General features: G+C 37.2%; 1 protein-coding gene across 3 annotated transcripts in view; it reads right to left on the bottom strand.

Moving 5' to 3' along the window:
- Window positions 1-24,263, bottom strand: part of PIK3CB (phosphatidylinositol-4,5-bisphosphate 3-kinase catalytic subunit beta) — a 200,599-nt gene that overhangs the window by 59,667 nt on the left and 116,669 nt on the right. For all 3 annotated transcript variants that reach the window (XM_059920222.1, XM_059920224.1, XM_059920223.1), the window contains 2 exons: window positions 4,049-4,300; window positions 2,560-2,656 (listed from right to left, as the gene is read on the bottom strand). In XM_059920222.1, coding sequence (XP_059776205.1) covers window positions 2,560-2,656; window positions 4,049-4,300 — 349 coding nt within the window. The remainder of the gene's footprint in view (window positions 1-2,559; window positions 2,657-4,048; window positions 4,301-24,263) is intronic.

Here is a 24,263-nt window from a genome sequence, read left to right as displayed (position 1 = left end):
TGGGTGGAACAGTTGAAGTTGATAGCGATCAAATCGAGACATCAATTGAGAGCAATCAACGTTATACCACACGGGAGACAGACGACATACTCAAAATATCCAAATCAAGTGCTGAAAATTATTTGCACCAGTTTAGTTATGTGAATTGCTTTGATGTTTGGGTTCCACATAAGTTAAGCAAAAAAAAACCTTCTTAACCATATTTCCACATGCAATTCTCTACTGAAACATAATGAAAGCATTCCGTTTTTAAAACAAATTGTGACGGGAGATGAAAAGTGGATGCTGTACAACAATGTGGAATGGGAGAAATCGCGGGGCAAGCGAAATGAACCACCACCAACCACACCAAAGGCCGGTCTTCATCCAAAGAAGGTGATGTTGTGCATATGGTGGGATTGGAAGGGAGTCATCCATTATGAGCTCCTTCCGGAAAACAAAACAATTAATTCCAACAAGTACTGCTCCCAATTAGACCAAGTGAAAGCGGCACTCGACAAAAACCGTCTGGAATTAGTCAACAGACTAATCTAAAACGTATAATCTTCCATTAGGATAATACAAGACTGCATGTTTCTTTGATGACCAGGCAAAAACTGTTACAGCTTGGCTGGAAAGTTCTGATTCATCCGGCTGTATTCCCCAGACATTGCACCTTCGGATTTCCACTGATTTTGGTCTTTACAAAATTCTCTTAGTGGAAAAAATTTCAATTCCCTGGAAGACTGTGCACCTGGAACAGTTCTTTTCTCAAAAAGATAAAAAGTTTTGGGAAGATGGAATTATGAAGTTGTCTGAAAAATGGCAGAAGGTGGTGGAACAAAAAGGTGAATATGTTGTTCAATAAAGTTCTTGGTGAAAATGAAAAATGTGTCTTTTATTTTTACTTAAAAAAACCGAAGGCACTTTTTTGACCCATCCAATATTTACAAGTTTCAGCTCCTTAATCAACCCTTTGCTTATCTTGTTTAATACTCTCACATCTCACAGATTCCATTTTGACCTGGACTGAAGGAATTCTCATAATTTATACACTTCTGAAGCTGATTTCTCAGCAAATTAATATCCTATATTTGTGCTATCTAGTAGCGTTATATTTATTAGTCCTATCAAATGCAACCTATCTAAAGTCAAGTGTAGCAATTTAGTATCATCTGCCCCAAACATATGGAGAACAGAACACTGCACAGAATATGCTATTTTATTTAAGAATAGGGAGAAAAGTAGAAATTTATATTTGTATTTTCTGCTATATACATGAAGAATTCTGGAAATACAAAAGCAACCAATAAATGTGATTATAAACCTTCTAATGATGACCTAGGTACTCTAGAAATTAGAGTATTTGTAGTTCCTGTGTTTCCGGCTTGCTCCTACTAGGATAAATGTGAATTCTAGAACCAAACATGCAGAACAAACATCTCTAACATTTTGTTAGAGATAAATTCAGGTCCATGATATACCAAGTTAATTGCAAAAAATTGTCAATTTTTCTAAAAATATCAGTTAAGTTGCTTACTGATTTTGGAGAACATGTGTGAGTCTAAATTAAGATTTGCAAAAAAGTTTACTGCTGAAATGAATAATTTTTACTCTAACTGTGAAACTACAGTTCCTCTTAAGAAGAGCACACTGCTCTCCTATATTGGGGGAATAATGTGATTAGTGAAAATTATTGGAGGTATATGCAGGAAAGGGTAGGAATAAAAGAATATATACAAATAAAATGCTAGGATGTGAGCAGTTTATAAATATGTTCATGGATAACTGATTATCCAAAAACAATTTCTCAGGTAGCAACTACTAAAATAGAACATTTTTAAATGTGTCACCCACAAAATAATTTTTAAATGCAAATAAGTGCACAATTTTACTATATATATTAACCAACTATGAAGACCAAAAAAAACCCCTCACTATTATAATGCAAAGATAACACTGAAAATTTCCCACATTTGGGAAAGCAGTAGGAACAATGGAAAGAGTCAAGCAATCTTTTGGACAAATCCTAGGTTTGAAGAACCAATTATGTAAGACTGGCTTATGGCTGAACTTCACTTTTCTCATCTATAAAATGGGACAAAGCCATCTACCTCACAGGGATACTCTGAGTAGTATTTGAGAAATACAGGCTTGTGGAAGGTGTTCCTCTTAGCTCAAATTTCAAGATAACACCAACTAAAGAGGAAGGAAGGGTCTTTACTATCCTTCCCATGTTAGTTAATGTTCCTTCTAGTGCAGAAGCAGAAATTTAGTACAACTAGGAACCACAGAGATTGTTATAAAGAAGACATTGTTCCTTAGGAGAATGTCTCAAAAACCTGTAACAATAAAACATTTAAAGTGAGAAAATCGTCATCAAAATAAATATATTCAGATACAAATCACTTTTAAGTATATTAAAATAATCTTGGGAAATCTGTTTTAGAATAAACAATAAAAATATGAAAAGATGGTTTCTTTACTGGACTGAAAAAAGAGTGAGTCATAAAAAAATGTTAACTACTCCACATGCCAAAAATTATTCTTTAACACTAAGGATTAGGATGTAAATCTTACCAGGAAATGAAGACCAGCTGTGCAATATTATATCTCCAGATCTCAACTGTCCTTTAAAGTCAAAAACCATCGTATTTACCCAGGCTACAGGATAATCCTGTTGAAAAAGATACCATTCCATAAATATGCTAAGAATAAACTTTAAGGTGTGAACACGCACATACCCTTTGCTTCAATAATGTTAGTTCTAGAAGTTTCTAGCTTTCTAGATGATTTCCCCCAAAACCATCCAATATAAAAACAAGATGTACATGGAAAGATGTTCAACATCTTTATAATGGTTAAAGAAAATCCTAAAAGCCAATTAATGTCTCAGAATAAAATACAGTATCCAAAAAGTAGAATATTTATTGTGCAGCCATTGGAAATGATGAGGAATTTTTAATGATTCAAGAAAATATGTGTGATATGTTAGATTATATGTTTTAAGATCTTTCAGTCTATATAAATCTTAATTTAGCAGAAGGCAATGTCTCTAGGTATTGTAGAATTTATTTATATTTCTAAAAAGGAAGCACCAAGCTAATAGGACTTTTATGTAGACACTCAGACTAATTAATCTGGTCACAGTCTATGAAAAAACTATAAATACTTGAACACTCTGAGTAAAATTCTCTATCGGCGGAGGAAAAAAACTAAGGAAATAACTCTTATGTGACTTTTTAGACAATAAAATTCATTTTTTAAAACACTATATGATAATAACCAGAGGAAAGGCTTATATTCTCATGTTAAGAATAAAAGGATACAAATTCATGTAGATAAATATAGTCACCAGACTTTTTAAAATGTATAAAATTCATGTCTCCATCCTCCAAAAAAAAACTTTCCATAAAGTAAGAAGAAAATTAAAAAGACTTGAATAAAAATATGAAATGGAAGATGAGAACATAAGAACACGTTCACCATCTTTTATCCACAATTTCAAAGTCCAAGATACTCTGACAACTAAAGGTTTGTTCATAACTCATATAACAGTAAAACATGACCAGAAATAACATGAAGCTAAATGACAGCCTTCATTTGTCTCATTTAGTGTGAATATTCATATATTTCACTGCTAGAAACTGATGTGTTTGATTACAGAGTTGTGTCCCAGACCCTACAAGGTGTGTTGAGTGATCTATGAGCTTTCTAAAATGCATAAAATTTTGAATTCTCAAACATATCTGGCACCTGAAACTTCAGTTAAAGGACTGTGGACCTGTAATATTTTAAATCTCTTCATTCTTTTTAAACTATTTTCTAAAAAGGATTACATTTATAATAGAACACTTACAGTATGACATACACTAAAAGTTGCCAAAAGAAAAATGAAAAGGACATAAAATGGAGACTTACTGTCTTTTTTAGAAATCAGTTCTTAGGGACAAAAGTTATATGACATAATTTCATTTATATTACTCTATTATTTCAAAGTTTTTAAATTATTCCATTATGTTATTATTAGTCCATTATAAAAAATTTTCAGAAGTTAGTATATAATTACCACTTTTCCAGATTTCCTGATGGTCTGATATTTAGAGGGATTAATAGCTTTAGTTGATTTCTTCGTTTTCACTTTATCCAAAACTGCATAAACAGCGAAACATAATCGAGCCATTCGTGGCAGGTCACAAGTATTGATATCAAATTCCAGTGGTTCATTCCAAATATGATCATTTTTCCCCGATATCTCTGAGCTTACAACGGTTTTACACAGGAGTTCGGTACCATGAAAAAGGCCAGCCCTGACATGAACCTGTAATGATGGAGACAAAAACAAATACAGAATCATGAATACTGCACCACTAAAACACCTTTATTTGGGAGAATGAAGAAACACATACTGGCAGAGGCAGACAAACTCTAGGAAAGCCTATTCGTCCACAGAACCATTAGACTATAATCCATCAGCATATAATTCACCACACTGTTAGTATAACCTATTTTTCACTTACTAAGCAGACCAGCTAAAAAATGCCAAAGGTCTCAATGGTATAAATGGGTCTAAAGAAACCAAGACCATAAATATAAAAACTACTATCATATGCTTACTTCCACTCACTTCATTTACTTGGGGCCTTGTCTTAGTTATCTGTATAGTTGGGAAAGAAGGGGTGGATAAAATGTCTCCAAGGTCTCCTTCTACTTCCAAATAATTTATGAATTGGTCAGTATAAAAGTCAACTTAAAGTTATCTAACCATATTTATGATTATCCTACACACTACTGTCTTTCATTTTTCTCCTAAAGACTCAGGTCCAGAGTGATGCAGGAAACAGGTAAAATGTCCCAGAAAATTTTGTTCAGTCATTTATATAGTTTTTTTAAAACAACACATGATTATCTCTGATTTAAAACTGAGTGGTAAAAGTAGAACTAAAAACAGTACTAAAACACAGAGACTGGGAATTCCTTGATGGTCCAGTGGTTAGGGCTCCATGCTTCCACTGCAGGGAGCATGGGTTCGATCCCTGGTCAGGGAAAGAAGATCCTGCAAGCTGTAAGGCACAGCCAAAAGAAAAAAAAACAAAAAACAAAATGAAATACTTTAAGATGAAACTTTTTTTAATCAATTAATTCAGATGTGACATCAGCACACAGTAGTACTCAATAAATATTTACGGATGAAATAAATGCATATGTGGAATTATTTAGGTTTGTCTTTCATTAGTTTAAAAAAGCTTATCAGACTTCCCTGGTGGCACAGTGGTTAAGAATCCGCCTGCCAATGCAGGGGACACAGGTTCAAGCCCTGGTCCGGGAAGATCCCACATGCTGTGGAGCAACTAAGCCCGTTCGCCACAACTACTGAGCCTGCGCTCTAGAGCCCGCGAGCCACAACTACTGAGCCCTCGTGCCACAACTACTGAAGCCCGCAAGCCTAGAGCCCATGCTCTGCAACAAGAGAAGCCACTGTAATGAGAAGCCTGCGCATCGCAACGAAGAGTAGCCCCCACTTGCCGCAACTAGAGAAAGCCCGCATGCAGCAACAAAGACCCAACGCGGCCAAACATAAATAAAATAAAATAAATAAATTTATTTTTTTAAAAAAGCTTATCAATAAGAATTTTGACTTGTTAAAAGAGTTACTGTCATAATTTTGAAAAGGTAGATACCAAAAAATGTCTAGATATTAAAACATATTCTATAGTAACATAAAATTTTAAATGTTGATAATACCTTTAATTTTTAAAATTATTACAAATATTTATAATATATTACAAGTATGAGTTTTAACCTATAAAATAATTAAAATGATGCTGTACTGGCATAAATAAAACTATAGGTTAGTAGACTACACTCTTCATAATGTGACAAGGAAAGGACAGCTTACTTTAATAAATAGTACTCATTTATCTAACTCCTGCAAAATAAAGAGATGGATTAATGGTTAAATATTTTAAAATCACAGAAAAGCAAATTAAAAAGAAAAATCTTTAAAAAGCTATCAGAATAATCATTGAAGCTGGGTGATTAGTTCATGGAAGTCGATTACACTCTTCTATTTTTGTGTATGTTTGAATTTTCCTTTAAAAACATTTTTAAACTAAAGGAAGAAAACTGAAGGACTTCCCTAGTGGTCCAGGGGTTAAGACTCCGAGCTCCCAATGCAGGGGGCCCGGATTCGATCTCTGGTCAGGGAATTAAATCCTGCATGCCGCAACTAAGAGCCCGCAAGCCGCAACTAAAAGATCCTGGATGCAGAAACTAAAAAGATCCCACATGCCGCAAGGAAGATTCCCATGTGCCGCAACTAAGACCTGGTGCAGCCAAATAAATAAATAAATATTAAAACAAAAAGAAGAAAAAGAAGAAAATTGATTATTTACTCCAAATACAGATAGATTTAAAGATTAAAGTATAGGAGTTACAAAGGATTACTACAAACACTTTCAGTAAACTCTCAGGCCACCAGGAATTTTTATCTGAATACACAGCTGATTCCCCTCAACTTCACAGGAAAAGGGGTATTCCTTCTGCTCAAGGCCCCTGGTTCCATCTTGCTCCAACTTCCCAAGTACTTAGACCTTTCTCCTTTGCTCCTCTACATTGAAAAATAATCTTCCTCCCCAGGAGGCAATGAACCTATGTAAGTCTCTCCCATATCAAACTCAAAAAAACAAAGAAACAAAAACAAAAAACTTCCCTAGAACCTAACTAATCTTAATGAGAATAGCATCAACAGCTTAGACACTCTATGTCTCCTACATTCAATCCATCATGAAGCCTACACTGTATACAAGGAGGAAATGATTTATGATATAATCTTAAATGAAAAATAAAATAATAAATACTATATATACTCATTAAAAGCATATTCACATTTTGACAGTGTGCAGAGAAGAATACAAATAAAAGTAGTTTATAGTAGGATACCAAGAATATTGGTGTTTTGTCATTCTCTTAAGTGATCTTGGATTATATTTCATAATTTCATCTTTCTTTTTTCTTGGTGACTGAATGTATGGCACAGGATTTTTTTTTAATAGATCTTTACTGGAGTATAATTGCTTCACAATATTGTGTTGGTTTCTGTTGTACAACAAAGTGAATCAGCCATATGCATACATATATCCCCATATCCCCTCCCTCTTGAGCCTCCCTCCCACCCTCTTCAGGTCATCGCAAAGCACCGAGCTGATCTCCCTGTGCTATGCTGCTGCTTCCCACTAGCTATCTATTTTACATTCGGTAGTGTATTGCAGCACTATTTACAATAGCCAGGACATGGAACCAACCTAAATGTCCACTGACAGATGAACAGATAAAGAAGATGTGGCACATATATACAATGGAATATTACTCAGCCATAAAAAGAAACGAAATTGAGTTATTTGTAGTGAGGTGGATGGACCTAGAGTCTGTCATACAGAGTGAAGTAAGTCAGAAAGAAAAACAAATACCATATGCTAACACATATATATGGAATCTAAAAAAAAAAATCGTACTGATGAACTTAGTGGCAAGGCAGGAATAAAGACGTAGATGTAGAGAATGGACTTGAGGACACAGGTGGGGAGGGGGAAGCTGGGGTGAAGTGAGAGTAGCATCGACATATATACAGTATCTTTTTTTTTAATTGAAATACAGTTGATTTACAATGTCATGTTAGTTTCAGGTGTACAACACAGTGATTCAGTTATATATAACTGAATATATATATTATATATGTTATAATATATATAATTCTTTTTCAGATTCTTTTCCCTTATAGGTTATTACAAAATATTGAGTACAGTTCCCTGTGCTATACAGTCCTTGCCGTTTATCTACTTTATATACAGTAGTGTGTATGTGCTAATCCCAGCCTCCTAATTTACACCCCCCTTTCCCCTAGTAACCATAAGTTTGTTTCCTATGCCTGTAAGACTCTTTCTGTTTTGTAAATAAGTTCATTTGTATCTTGGACAACCTAAATGTCCATGGACAAATGAATGGATAAAAAAGATGTGGTACATACATACACAATGGAATATTACTCAGCCATAAAGAAGAATCAAATAATGTCATTTGCAACATGGATGGACCTAGAGATTATCATACTAAGTGAAGTACGCCAGAAAGAGGAAGACAAATATGATATCACTTATATATGGAATCTATAATTTTATCTTTAAAATATTTTAAGATTAATATTCTAGAAAGTATCACATAAAATAGACAGATGCTCTAAATTTAAGATCCTAAACACCAATGTAACACCAAATGCACACGATCAATCCAAAACTCATTAAATTTAATGAAGGTATGCATGAAAATGGAAATGATTTTTTTTGGTATTACTTTTTTAAAACAACCATTCAGATTTCTCTCCTTGTTTTTAAACCACTAGTTTCAAGATTTAGTAGCCGTAGCCTTAACCAACCTTCGTTTAAGTCCATGGCTCTATACTACCTTAAATAATATTTCGTGTATCCTGAAATTAGGCAAAGAAGTCTGAGGGCTTTCATTTTTAGTTTGTGAAAAACAAAATATGGATAATTACAAAGAAGGATTTACGTAACAGTACTTTTAGGAAACCTTTGTGTCTATCTTTATGCTATCCTCAAAGTATCTAAACTATGAGAACCTGACAAGACTACTATTTTTAACAGCCAAGACAGAATAGGAATAAGCAAAAGCACACTGAAACACAATTTCTCATTTTCATAATTACTTTATTCTGTAAAGAAAATTTTAGTTGCCTGTAAGAACTATACTATAAGAACTATAAAACAATACTTTCTCCTAAGCAATTAAGAAATGGTCCCATCATGAAATGCTCAATAAATGGCATTTAGTGTTAGTAAAATTATATGAAAGGTAGGAAGAGAGAGTGCACCAAACCTGGATTTCTAAGTTTTCTATTCCTTTCTAATATACCTCAGGAAGACAGGCAATGGATGGGAGGTCTTAATTTATCAGGAGGTTAAGAAAGGTTCCACCACTGTTGTACCAAACATTATATCAAAAGGAGTTCAACAGGCAGAGGAAAAAAACGGAGAAACCTACTGTCTGTGCAAAGACAAACTCCCCTGGCATGCCTGAAGAACCAAAAAACAGCCTAGTACAGCTAGATGCACATGAGGACCGTGGCAGGTGCCCGAGTTGGAGAGGCTAGCAGCAAAGTCCGTGCCACTTAAGACCACCAAGCAGAATACAACTTAAACAGTTAAAGGACTACTTTGTCTTCAGGGGGTAGAGATGCTTGGGCATAAGGAAAGGTGTGAAAATAGAGGCAAGGAGAGCAGTGAGGAGGCTGTTGTTGTAATTCAGGGAGAGACAGTAAAGGCCTGGCTATGAAAAGGTCTGGAAGGAAAAGAGGAAGAAATACATAGTAAAGAATATTAACGAAGTAGGATCAACACTATGTGATCAATTGATTATCGATGGTAGGTAAGGGGGAAGGGCAACTCTAGCTGCCTTACCAAATATAAGAGGAACGGCAGTCTCGGGGGGAAGAGAATGAGATGGGGAAGTTAAACATAAGTTGGCTTTAAAAATGTGTATGTACCATGTGAAAACAGAGAATGGAACTGAATAGATATCTGGGCTGGAAGCAAAGGCTTGAGAACCATAAGCAAAGGTAGTACAGTTTTTTCAATTTTCTTACAAAGAAGATATTAGTTATTGTTTTCCAAGATCTGAAGAATATCAGCAAGAGGTAAACCACTAAGAGGTATTGAGGCAGGGTCCACATGCCTGAAGCAAACAATCCATCTGACCTCTAAGGACCTTGCCATCAAAATCTCCACAGTACTTTCTCTCACTCCCTTCAGCCACACAATCCACGATCACACCCTGAATTTGACTTTACCACACCCTAGCACCTCCAAATCAATAATTCCTACATCTTACTCTCCAACTATCTCACCTTCCAACTCACTCCAACACTCCCAAAGGAACACTTCCCTGCCCTCACTAAGGCCTCCATTTCAATAATCAACACCTCCCCATTTCTCCATTAGCTTTGTTTGCCTTCACCCTCAACAAAACCCTCTGCCAGTGCCTGTCTCTCCTTTGGCATACTCATCTGAGGCCCATGTCCTGGATAAACTTGATTACCTGCCTCTCCTCCATGCCAAATATTATTGGGCAGACCAGCACCATGACCGACCAAAGCCAAACGTAAAATTATTCTTTCATCACTACAAGAACTATTTCTTGCCTTTCCTTCACTGCTGAGAACTTCCACAGAGTTACTCTCCTCTGAAAGCCCTATTTAAGCTACTTGTTTTGTCAGGTTGTCTATTACTTGAAGATGACATGTTCTGAAGGATATGTCCTATCTGTCAATCTACTCTATTTAGAAGTTATGAAACATTAGGGCAATAAAATACTAAACAACTATTATTTATAAGGAAAACAAGTAATGAGGAAGACCAAATTATGTACCGACTATAAAAATCAGAATCCAATACTTACCAACTACAGATAGATCATTGTTACTAAATTCTGAAGTCATGTGGGTGGGGCAGATTGAGGATAGGGTGTATGTTACATGAAGTAGAAGGCTTAAAGTGTATTTTCTTCCTGAAAAATGCAGGTTAATTCATAGACACCTGACACTCCACAGATCTCCATGTAAAGGTGTACGGCTGATGGGATGGGGTTGTCATCTATTCATATGTAAACCTCACGTAAGAACTTCATGTCTATAAGACTACTTTAATTCCACTCTAGGCTTTGATCTTATATACATATATCAATAATCAATATCAGATATATATATATATCTGAGCTTAAATGGCCACAACAAAGTCTCTACTGCCTAATCTTTATCCAAAACCCATTTTTGAGTAAAAATACATATACGGAACTTCCATAAAGTCATGCAATATATTTATTTCTTCGGAAAGTCCAAATATTACCATTCAACTAAATACTCACATGGTTGAGTACGGTACTTAGACTGAATTACACAGAATGACTTTGGTATCACACAGAATGATTTTTTCTGAATTGCACTGTCAATATTATATTTTAAGTCTACCCAGTGAAAGATATTATAAGAGACAGATATGTGAAACATTATTTTACCCACTCTAATGATGTTGGCAGGGATTTTGGTGCGCACTTTATCACCCACTGTGTCTCCTTCATAAGGAACTGCTAAACATCTCTCCATTTCCAACATAAGGATGAACTACAACCATATGAATAACTAGATTATTTTTATCTCAAGAGATTCTAAATATTATAACTGATCATGTTTCCTTTGCTTTGGCTACTACCTATATTGCCAGCAGAGAGTGAAATCGGTAGTCCACATCAAGCAGTTATACAGGATCCTATTATATAACTACCTACTGCAAATCTTGCTCTTGGCTTTTTCAACTATTAAATATCCTCGATTATTTTTTAAAAAGTCACACTTTGTATATTTTTTTGTGTATATATGAGAGACTGGGTGTGTGTGTGTGGGGGGACACGCAAGCGAGCTTACCTCAAACCATTTTGTGAAATGAGAGTAGATAAATCATAAATAAAACAAAACATACATAAAACTTTCGTATGATAGGATGGAAGATAGGCATTTCAGAATAAAAATGATATTCAATTCTTACTCTCAGTGACATTAAAGACTTATGAATTTATCACCTTTTGTATACAGAATACATAGTTTATCCAGAAAAATCACAAGTTTAAAAATAAATATTTTTCCACGTTTTTGTGATAAAAACAAGCTACTTAAAATAAATTGCTGAGCTTAAAAACGTTTGCGTCTCTTGGTTTTTGAGTTTTTGAGAAATAAAAACAAATGAGCCCACTACATTATAAGTACTCAATAAATGTTAATACTTAAAAAACCAAAACAAAAAATGCTGGTTATAGTTCTATCAACCAACTTCTGGCAAAATTCAGATATATGGAACACAGTAAAATTATGGATCAGTTGGATACAAAGCTCAAAAAAGCACTCAAGTATAATGACCTAGCAAAGTCCTATACTAGCTGTAAACAGCAACAGCCAAGGGTGTGGTGTGGAAAAGAATAACAATAAAGAATGAATCTAACTTGGGTGTGGTAACAATAAACAAAAATGACCCTGCACATTCTGAAGAAAACTGTTGAAATATCAATCATTCTCTAATAGTCAAAGTGTGATATACTTAAGACCAAGTCATTAGGACTATGTCTGATTGAGAAATCTCCTGGTAATTCACTAAAATAATTGAAGTTCATACATGGTTAAAAACAAACAAGAGAAGAAAAAATTATCTACATTTAAAATAAAGTGAAAAAATTTGTGTTTTCTGAGCTTAGAATTTCCCATAGTAGAAGACATTAAAAAAGGTTTTTGTTTTCAGAAAAAGCAGTAAGAAAAACCATTCTCTAAATTTATATCATGTGAAATTTTGTCAAAATTGTCACATTTCCTGATGCTTTGTCTGAATCACCTTCAGGCTCTGAAAAGTTGAGAATTTTAAAGGACCATCAAGTTTAATTACAGTCACATGTTTCACTGTCCAACTTCAGTAAGCTTCCAAAGAGACACTTTTTCACAAGTCCCAGAATACTTGGAGACGGAGAGAAGGCAGGCTTTGTTATGTAAAGGACGTTCCACAGTGCTACAGCAAGGGTGTGCCAAGCCTGCAGAGACCGCACTCCTGAACTCACCAATTAAAAATGTTGTGTTGGCCAAGATATGAAACTTTTTCCCAACATCAACACCTAATTTCCTTCTTGTTCGACGATATGGCCAAAATCCACTACATTTACCCTTCTGATATTAGAACCCAAAAAAAGATCAGTAACATGAATAGGCTGAAATTCCCAGGGTTTCATGAAGTATATCACAATAAAAAGGCAGGTTTGTTCTGGCTTAGTGGGAGGAGTCCTGTGCTACCTTTAACTAAGGATATAAAGATGTTAGAGACAGTTACATTAAAATGTATTCATTCATTGCACAAATATTTATTGAGTGTTCTAGGTACTGAAATAAGAAGACAAAAAGATTAAGATAGTTTTTTCTTTCCTGAGGTTATATCTATTTTAACAGGTTAGGAGTGGTGAGAGCCATGTAACTAGGCTTATGAGGCGTTATGATTTTTAACTAGGAAGAGCCAAGTTATGATTTTTGATATGGAATATATCTGAGCTTGGAATTCTCTGGGTTTATCATGCTTAGGGTTCGTTGGGCTTCTTAAACATGTTATATTTATGTCTTTTGCCAACTTTGGAAAGCTCCCAGTGATGATTTCTTTAGTTTAGTTTTTCTCAGCTTCATTCCTTCCCTTTTCCTTTTGAGATGCAGATTACACACGTGTTAGACCTTCTGATATTGTCATACAGGTATCTGAGACTCTGTGAAGTTTTTTCTCCTCCAACCATTTTTCTCTCCGTTCAAACTAGAAAATTTTATTGATTAATCTTCAAGTTCACTACTCTTTCCTTTCACACTACTTCCATTATTGAGTCCATTGAGGGTTTTTTTTTCCCCAGAGTTTTTTAATTAGCTGGCCCTCCTTATCCACAGGTTCTGCAACCACAGATTAAACCAACCACTGATCAAAAATATTTCGGAAAAAAACTTCCAGAAAGTGATAAAAAGAAAAACTTGAATTTGCTGCACTCCAGTAACTATTTACGTAGCATTTACATTGTACTGGGTATTACAAGTAATCTACAGATGATTTAAAGTACAGGATGTGGGGCTTCCCTGGTGGCTCAGTGATTGGGAATCTGCCTGCCAATGCAGGGGACATGGGTTCAAGCCCTGGCCTCGGAGGATCCCACATGACGCGGAGCAACTGAGCCTGTGCGCCACAACTATTGAGCCTGCGCTCTAGAGCCCATGTGCCACAACTACTGAAGCCCGCACACCTAGAGCCCGTGTTCCGCAACAAGAAAAGCCACCTCAATGAGAAGCACACGCACCGCAACGAAGAGTAGCCCCCGCTCACCACAACTAGAGAAAGCCCACGTGCAGCAATGAAGACCCAATGCAGCCAAAAATAAAATAAGTTAATTAATTTTAAAAATAATAATAATATGGGGCTTCCCTGGTGGCACAGTGGCTGAGAATCTGCCTGCCAATGCAGGGGACACGGGTTCGAGCCCTGGTCTGGGAAGATCCCACATGCCACAGAGCAACTAGGCCCGTGAGCCACAATTTACTGAGCCTGCGCGTCTGGAGCCTGTGCTCCGCAACAAGAGAGGCCGCGATAGTGAGAGGCCCGCGCACCGCGATGAAGAGTGGCCCCCGCCTGCCGCAACTAGAGAAAGCCCTCGCACAGAAATGAAGACCCAACACAGCCACAAATAAATAAATAAATAAATAAATAAACAAACAAACCCAAAAGTTAAAAAAAAAAAAAATAATAATAATAAAGTACAGGATGTGCATAGGTTGTATAAGAATACTATGCCATTTTATATAAGGAACTTACTTGAACTTCTGTGGCTTTTGGTGTCCTCTGGGGGTCCTGGAACCAAACCCCTGCAGATACTGATGGACAACTGTATATCTTGGTTGAGACTTTCTATTTTTCCATTCCTTTTCATTGTTTGTGTTTTGCCCTTAGTTGTTAGAGCATTTGTATAATAACTACTTTAACAACTTTCTGAATTAATTCCAACATCTATGTCATCTCAGCACTGATGCCTGTTGATTCTCATGGTCCATACAACTTGAGGTTTTCCTGGTTCTTTACATGCCAATTAATTTTGAAATATATCCTACACATTTTGACTATTATGTTATAAGACTCTCGGTTTTGTTTATATTCTACAGAGAATGTTGATGTTTGTTTTAGGAGACAATGGTTAGGTTCTGGCTGCAAGTTCCAACAAACCTTCTGTGAGTTGTGGTTCCAATACCAGTTCAGTTTTCAAATCCTTTGCAGGGCTATCTGGATCTGTCCTGCATGTGCACCATACACTGACTAGTCTGAGACCTGGGTGGTGGTTTAGGCCACAGTTCAGTTCTCAAAGTATATAGGCAGTTATGACGCTGATCCATATATGTACAGCTCAGGAATAAACCTAGAAGTTTCCTGAGCTCGTCCCACTCTGAAATCATCCAAGTATTTTTTTTTAATTAATTAATTTACTTATTTTATTTTTGGCTGTGTTGGGTCTTCGTTTCTGTGCAAGGGCTTTCTCCAGTTGCGGCGAGCGGGGGCCACTCTTCATCGCGGTGCGCGGGCCTCTCACTGTCGCGGCCTCTCGTTGCGGAGCACAGGCTCCAGACGCGCAGGCTCAGTAATTGTGGCTTACAGGCCCAGCTGCTCCGCGGCAAGTGGGATCTTCCCGGACCAGGGCTCAAACCCGTGTCCCCTGCATCGGCAGGCAGATTCTCAACCACTGCGCCACCAGGGAAGCCCCATCCAAGTATTTTTTGGTTGCCTGGGGCTCCCCTCCTCTTGTCACCTAGCCAGAAAACTGAGGCTTTATTCATCCACATTTCCTACAACTACTCCAAAAAGAGAAGGACAGAAAGGGAAAGGAGGGAGGCCAATCAGGATATGTCCCATTCTCTTAGGGCTACAACTCCTCTAGTCAAAGAGGAAGGTTCAACTCTGCATTTTAGGCCTGTCCCCAATACTGTTGCTTCTGCCACTGCTGCTCTGTTACTGCCGCCACAGGACTTCTTGGGAGACTAGGGCAAATGAGAACAGAGAAAAGAACAGAAAACAAAAAAGAGAGGGAAAAAATGGGGAGATCCCCACTCTCTCTGAGAGTTAGAAGAACCCATTCCAACTAGTGCTATAATTAGAGGGCTTTCTGAGTTCTCTATATCTGCACTAATACCATCTTCTAGATTTTGAGCAGCACTGATTTAAGGCTTCTCCTGAATATTAAGATGCAGACCTGAAAAGGGAAATGCCACGAGGCGGGGAAAAGATCAACCAGGAAGCTGTATACTACAGAATTCTAAGCATTTTAACAGTGAAAGACATTCAAATGCCAGCCAGGCACAGTAGTGAATCTTCACTGAACACCTAGGATTTCATTACAGACTCCAGAGAATCATGTGCCCAGTAAGACTGCCATTACAGTGGATTTCACTACAGTCCCAGTCTCTGGGACTGCCATTACAATGGATTTCACTACTGTGATTACGTTTTACTATATGACATAGGGTCCTTTAAGGAAGGGAGGGATTTCCCTGGCAGTCCAGCGGTTAAGACTCTATGCTTCCACTGCAGGGAGCGCCAGTTTGATCCCTGGTCTGGGAACTAAGTTCCCACATGCTGAGCAGCATGGCCAAAACAAAACAAAAGAAAGGGAGATTATCCTTCCTGGGCCTGACCCACTGGTGAGCCCTTAAAAGGGACCAGGATCTTCTGGCAAGAGATTCAAAGCAAAAAAAGGATTTAATGCTTAAGAAGTTCTCTGTTTCTAGAGTTGAAAATAGAGAGAGCCACAGAGCTAGGACCTGAAAGGTGCTTCTAGTAACTGAGAGCAATCCCTAGCCAAAAGCCATCAAGCAAAGGAGAACCTCAGGCCTACAACTGCAAGGAACTGAATGTGGCCAATAACTTGAATCATCCTGGACGCAGATTCTTCCCTAGAGCTTCAGGAAGGAATGTAGCCCAACTAACACCTGGATTTCAACCCTGTAAGACCATAAGCAGAAAACCCAGCCACACCATGCCTAGACTTCTGAACAACAGAAATATGAGCTAATAGATAGGTGTTGTTTTAAGCTGCTAGGTTTGTGGTAATTTGTTACACAGCAACATAAAACTAATTTGAGGGGTTATTATGAACTTAATGCCAATAAATTTATCAACTTAAACCAAATTCTTCCAAAGACAAAAATTATCAAAGCTGACACAAAAGAAACAGAAAATATGACTATCTATGTATCTATTAAAGAAATTAAATTTCTAATTAAAAACCTTCCCATAAAAAAAACTCCAGGCTCAGGTGGCTTGGAGTAAATCCTACCAAATATTTAAGGAAGAAATAATACCAATCCTACGTAAACTTGTTCAGAAAATTGAGGAGGGGAAGGTTTCTCAACTCAATTTATAAGGTCAACATTTTCCTGATTCCAAAACCAGAGGAAGACATTACACAAAAAGAAAAGTGCAGACCAATATTCCCCGTGAACACAGACATAAAAATTCATAACAAAATATTAATAAATCAAATCCAGCAATATATAAAAGGGCTACTACATCTTCAATGTGTGGTGCCTATTTCAGAAATGCAAGGTTGGTCTTAACTTTTGAAAATCAATCAAATTAACTGACCAAAATATAAAAACTACACAATCACCTCAATAAATACAGAAAAAGCAGTGGACAAAGTGCAACTTTTTCTATCCCTTTCACGATAAAATCTCTTGGCTAAGTAGAAACAGAAGAGAATTTCTTGAATAAAAGGCATGTACAAAAAACCTACAGGTAATATTATACTTAAAGTTGAAAGACTAAATGCTTTTCTTTAAGAACAAAACAAAAATGTCTACTGTGATGGTTAATTTCCTTTGCCCGTTTGACTGGGCCTTGGGGCATCTAGATATTCTAGGTATTTCTGTGAGAGTGATTCCCCCCCCCCCCCCCCGCTAAGATTAACATTTAAATGGTAGACTGACTAAAGCAGATTACCCTCCTTAGAGTAGGTGGTGGTAATCCAATCAGTGAAAGAAATGAATAGAACAAAAACACTGGTCCTACTTAGAGTAAGAAAGAATTTTTGCCTGACTATCTAACATCAGCTCTTCCTGGGTCTTGAGCATACAGAACTTCAACAGGAACTTCATGATAGGTGCCTCCTGGTTCTCAGGCCTTCAGACTAAGACTAGAACTAAACTATTGGCTCCTCTGGATTTCTAGTTTGCCAACTAATTATGTGAGCCAATTCCTTAAATAAATCTGTGTGTGTGTGTGTGTGTGTGTGAACACAAACATGCACGCACACACACACCCTATTATTTTTTTCCCCCCTTTGGAGAATCCTGACTAATACATCTACTCTCAGCAGTTCTATTCAACATCATACTGAAAGTCCTAGCCAGTACATTAAGAAAAGGATAAAGTTTGGAAAGAAAGAAAGAAAGTTCCCTGCTCCGCATCTACCCCTCACCTTTTTTTTCCCCCCACATTTCTCTTCAACATTGTAATGGAACTCCTAACCTGTGTAGCAATTAAAAAGAATGAGGTGTACCTACAAGAAAGTCATGCCATAATTGCATTGATTTACTTAAATTCAACTATGTAACCCCACTGGAAAGAGAAAAAGGTGGAGGAGGGGGAACTAGAGAATTAGATGGACTGGGGGGGAGGGTACTTTTAATTAAGCCCATTATTCCTATGAATATATGACCACAAACAATAGAATCAATCCACCTTGAAATAGCTGATGGAAGTTGTTAAAACCTATGGAAATAAAATGTCACTAACAAATAATCTGTCAATGACAAAAATAAAGCATAATGCTCAAGAAAAATAAAGCATGTAGTGAATGCTTCTTTGGTCTTCTTCAGGAAGAAACTAAGTAACAACAAAAGGCTGTAGAGAAATAATAACTACAAAAGCATTAAATAAGTAATAAATACAATAACCTAAAAAATGGGAAGAACAAGTAGGAATTCCCATTTTTAGAATGCAAATTATACATGTATACATACAAACTACTAAGCAAAATCATACATATATGTTTAAAAAAAACACTCCATATGACTTGAGGGTGTATTTGCCTATACGTGATTTCTGCCTTTAGAAATATAATACCCGAGGGAGGAACCAAGATGGCGGAATAGAAGGATGTGCTCTCACTCCCTCTTGTGAGAACACCAGAATCACAACTGTCTGCTGGACAATCATTGACAGGAAGACACTGGAACACACCAAAAAACATACCCCACATCCAAAGACAAAGGAGAAGCCACAATGAGACGGTAGGAGGGGCGCAATCAGACTAAAATCAAATCCCATAACTGCTGGGTGGGTGACTCACAGACTAGAGAACACTTATACCACAGAAGTCCACCCACTGGAGTGAAGTTTCTGAGCCCTACGTCAGGCTTCCCAACCTGGGGGTCTGGCAACGGGAGGAGGAATTCCTAGAGAATCAGACTTTGAAGCCTAGTGGGAATTGATTGCAGGACTTCGACAGGACTGGGGGAAACAGAGACTCCACTCTTGGAGGGCAGACACAAAGTAGTGTGCACATCGGGACCCAGGGGAAGGAGCAGTGACCCCAGGGGAGACTGAACCAGACCTACCTGCCAGTGTTGGATGGTCTCCTGCAGAGGTGGTGGGGTAGGCCTGTGGCTCACCGTGGGAACAAGGACACTGACAGCAGAAGTTCTGGGAAGTACTCCTTGGCGTAAGCCCTCCCAGAGTCTGTCATTAGCCCCTCCAAAGAGCCCAGATAGACTCCAGTGTTGGGTTGCCTCAGGCCAAACAACCAACAGGGAGGGAACCCAGCCCCACCCATCAGCAGTCAAGTGGTTTAAAGTTTTACTGAGCTCTTCCCACCAGAGCAACAGTCAGTTCTACCCACCACCAGTCCCTCCCATCAAGCCTCTTAGATAGCATCATCCACCAGAGGGCAGAGAGCAGAAGCAAGAAGAACTACAATCCTGCAGCCTGTGGAACAAAAACCACATTCACAGAAAGATAGACAAGATGAAAAGGCAGAGGGCTCTGTACCAGATGAAGGAACAAGATAAAACCCCAGAAAAACAACTAAATGAAGTGGAAATAAGCAACCTTCCAGAAAAAGAATTCAGAATAATGATAGTGAAGATGATCCAGGACCTCAGAAAAAGAATGGAGGCAAAGATTGAGAAGATGTAAGAAATGTTTAACAAAGACCTAGAAGAATTAAAGAACAAACAAACAGAGATGAACAATACAATAACTGAAATGAAAACTACACTAGAAGGAATCAATAGCAGAATAACTGAGGCAGAAGAACAGATAAGTGACCTGGAAGACAAAATGGTAGAATTCACTGCTGCGGAACAGAATAAAGAAAAAAGAATGAAAAGAAGTGAAGAGAGCCTAGGAGACCTCTGGGACAACATTAAACGCAACAACATTCGCATTATAGGGATCCCAGAAGGAGAAGAGAGAGAGAGAAAGGACCAGAGAAAATATTTGAAGAGATTAAAGTTGAGAACTTCCCTAACATGGGAAAGGAAATAGCCACCCAAGTCCAGGAAGCACAGAGAGTCCCATACAGGATAAACCCAAGGAGAAATACGCCGAGACACATAGTAATCAAATTGGCAAAAATTAAAGACAAAGAAAATTTATTGAAAGCAGCAAGGGGAAAAAAAAAAATAACATACAAGGGAACTCCCATGTGGTTAACAGCTGATTTCTCAGCAGAAACTCTACAAGCCAGAAGTGAGTGGCATGATATACTTAAAGTGATGACAGGGAAGAACCTACAACCAAGATTACTCTACCCGGCAAGGATCTCATTCAGATTCGATGGAGAAATCAAAAGCTTTACAGACAAGCAAAAGCTAAGAGAATTCAGCACCACCAAACCAGCTCTACAACAAATGCTAAAGGAACTTCTCTAAGTGGGAAATACAAAAGAAGAAACGGATCTACAAAAACAAACCCAAAACGATTAAGAAAATGGTCATAGGAACATACATATCGATAATTACCTTAAACGTGAATGGATTAAATGCTCCCACCAAAAGATACAGACTGGCTGAATGGATACAAAAACAAGACCCGTATATATGCTGTCTACAAGAGACCCACTTTAGACCTAGGGACACAGACAGACTGAAAGTGAGGGGATGGAAAAAGATATTCCATGCAAATGGAAATCAAAAGAAAGCTGGAGTAGCTATACTCATATCAGATAAAATAGACTTTAATATAAAGAATATTATAAGAGACAAGGAAGGACACTACATAATGATCAAGGGATCAATCCAAGAAGAAGATATAACAAGTATAAATATATATGCACCCAACAAAGGAGCACCTCAATACATAAGGAAACTGCTAACAGCTATAAAAGAGGAAATTGATAGTGACACAATAACAGTGGGGGACTTTAACAGCTCACTTACACCAATGGACAGATCATCCAAAATGAAAATAAATAAGGAAACAGCAGCTTTAAATGACACAATAGACCAGAGAGATCTAATTGATATTTATAGGACATTCCATCCAAAAACAGCAGATTACACTTTCCTCTCAAGTGCGCACGGAACATTCTCCAGGATAGATTACATCTTGGATCACAAATCAAGCCTCGGTAAACTTAAGAAAATTGAAATCATATCAAGCATCTTTTCTGACCACAATGCTATGAGATTAGAAATGAATTACAGGGGAAAAAACGTAAAAAACACAAACACATGGAGGCTAAACAATACGTTACTAAATAAACAAGAGATCACTGAAGAAATCAAAGAGGAAATCAAAAAATACCTAGAGACAAATGACAATGAAAACACGACAATCCAAAACCTATGGGATGCAGCAAAAGCAGTTCTAAGAGGGAAGTTTATAGCAGTACAAGCCTACCTCAAGAAACAAGAAAAATCTCAAATAAACAATCTAACCTTACACCTAAAGGAACTAGAGAAAGAAGAACAAACAAAACCCAAAGTTAGCAGAAGGAAAGAAATCATAAAGATCAGAGTAGAAACAAATGAAATAGAAACAAAGAAAACAATAGCAAAGATCAATAAAACTAAAAGCTGGTTCTTGGAGAAGATAAACAAAATTGATAAACATTTAGCCAGACTCATCGAGAAAAAGAGGGAGAGGACTCAAATCAATAAAATTAGAAATGAAAAAGGAGACGTTACAACAGACACCACAGAAATACAAAGCATCCTAAGAGACTACTATAAGCAACTCTATGCCAATAAAATAGACAACCTGGAAGAAATGGACAAATTCTTAGAAAGGTATAACCTTCCAAGACTGAACCAGGAAGAAACACAAAATATGAATAGACCAATCACAAGTAATATAATTGAAACTGTGATTAAAAATCTTCCAACGAAGAGAAGTCCAGGACCAGATGGCTTCACAGGTGAATTCTATCAAACATTTAGAGAAGAGCTAACACCCGTCCTTCTCAAACTCTTCCAAAAAATTGCAGAGGAAGGAACACTCCCAAACTCATTCTATGAGGCCACCATCACCCTGGTACCCAAACCACACAAAGATACTACAAAAAAGAAAATTACAGACCAATATCACTGATGAATATAGATGCAAAAATCCTCAACAAAATACTAGCAAACAGAATCCAGCAACACATTAAAAGGATCATAAACCATGATCAAGTGGGATTTATCCCAGGGATGTAAGGATTCTTCAATATATGCAAATCAATCAATGTGATACATCATATTAACAAACTGATGAATACAAACCATATGATCATCTCAATAGATGCAGAAAAAGCTTTTGACAAAATTCAACACACATTTATGATAAAAACTCTCCAAAAAGTGGGCATAGAGGGAACCTACCTCAACATAATAAAGGCCATATACGACAAACCCACAGCAAACATCATTCTCAATGGTGAAAAACTGAAAGCATTTCCTCTAAGATTAGGAACGAGACAAGGATGTCCACTCCCACCACTATTATTCAACGTAGTTTTGGAAGTCCTAGCCACGGCAATCAGAGAAGAAAAAGAAATAAAAGGAATACAAACTGGAAAAGAAGAAGTAAAACTGTCACTGTTTGCAGATGACATGATACTATACATAGAGAATCCTAAAGATGCCACCAGCAAACTCCTAGAGCTAACCAATGAATTTGGTAAAGTTGCAGGATACAAAATTAATGCACAGAAATCTCTTGCATTCCTATATACTAATGATGAAAAATCTGAAAGAGAAATTATGGAAACACTCCCATTTACCATTGCAACAAAAAGAATAAAATACCTAGGAATAAACCTACCTAGGGAACCAAAGGACCTGTATGCAGAAAACTATAAGACACTGATGAAAGAAATTAAAGATGATACCAACAGATGGAGAGATATACCATATTCTTGGATTGGAAGAATCAATATTGTGAAAATGACTATACTACCCAAAGCAATCTACAGATTCAATGCAATCCCTATCAAATTACCAGTGGCATTTTTTATGGAACTAGAACAAATCAACTTAAAATCTGTATGGAGACACAAAAGACCCTGAATAGCCAAAGCAGTCTTGAGGGAAAAAAACAGAGCTGGAGGAATCAGACTCCCTGACTTCAGACTATACTACAAAGCTACAGTAATCAAGACAATATGGTACTGGCACAAAAACAGAAACACAGATCAATGGAACAAGATAGAAAGCCCAGAGATAAACCCACGCACCTATGGTCAACTCATCTATGACAAAGGAGGCAAAGATATACAATGGAGAAAAGACAGTCTCTTCAATAAGTGGTGCTGGGAAAACTGGACAGCTGCATGGAAAAGAATGAAATTAGAACACTCCCTAACACCATACACAAAAATTAACTCCAAATGGATTAAAGACCTAAATGTAAGACCAGACACTATCAAACTCTTAGAGGAAAACATAGGAAGAACACTCTTTGACATAAATCACAGCAAGATCTTTTTTGATCCACCTCCTAGAGTAATGGAAATAAAAACAAAAATAAACAAATGGGTCCTAATGAAACTTCAAAGCTTTTGCACAGCAAAGGAAACCATAAACAGACGAAAAGACAACCCTCAGAATGGGAGAAAATATTTGCAAACGAATCAATGGACAAAGGATTACTCTCCAAAATATATAAACAGCTCATGCAGCTCAATATTAAAGAAACAAACAACCCACTCCAAAAATGGGCAGAAGACCTAAACAGACATTTCTCCAAAGAAGACATACAGATGGCCAAGAAGCACATGAAAAGCTGCTCAACATCACTAATTATTAGAGAAAGCAAATCAAAAGTACAATGAGGTATCACCTCACACCAGTTAGAATGGGCATCATCAGAAAATATACAAACAACAAATGCTGGAGAGGGTGTGGAGAAAAGGGAACCCTCTTGCACTGTTGGTGGGAATGTAAATGTCTACAACCACTATGGAGAACAGTATGGAGGTTCCTTAAAAAACTAAAAATAGAATTACCATATGATCCAGCAATCCCACTACTGGGCATAACCCAGAGAAAACCATAATTCAAAAAGACACATGCACCCCAATGTTCATTGCAGCACTACTTACAATAGCCAGGTCATGGAAGCAACCTAAATGCCCATTGACAGACGAATGGACAAAGAAGTTGTGGTACATATACACAATGGAATATTACT

The sequence above is a fragment of the Balaenoptera ricei genome, chromosome 4 (assembly GCF_028023285.1).
Source record: "Balaenoptera ricei isolate mBalRic1 chromosome 4, mBalRic1.hap2, whole genome shotgun sequence".
In the NCBI taxonomy this organism is placed as follows: Eukaryota; Metazoa; Chordata; class Mammalia; order Artiodactyla; family Balaenopteridae; genus Balaenoptera; species Balaenoptera ricei.
This window is presented reverse-complemented; position numbering and strand designations above follow the sequence as displayed.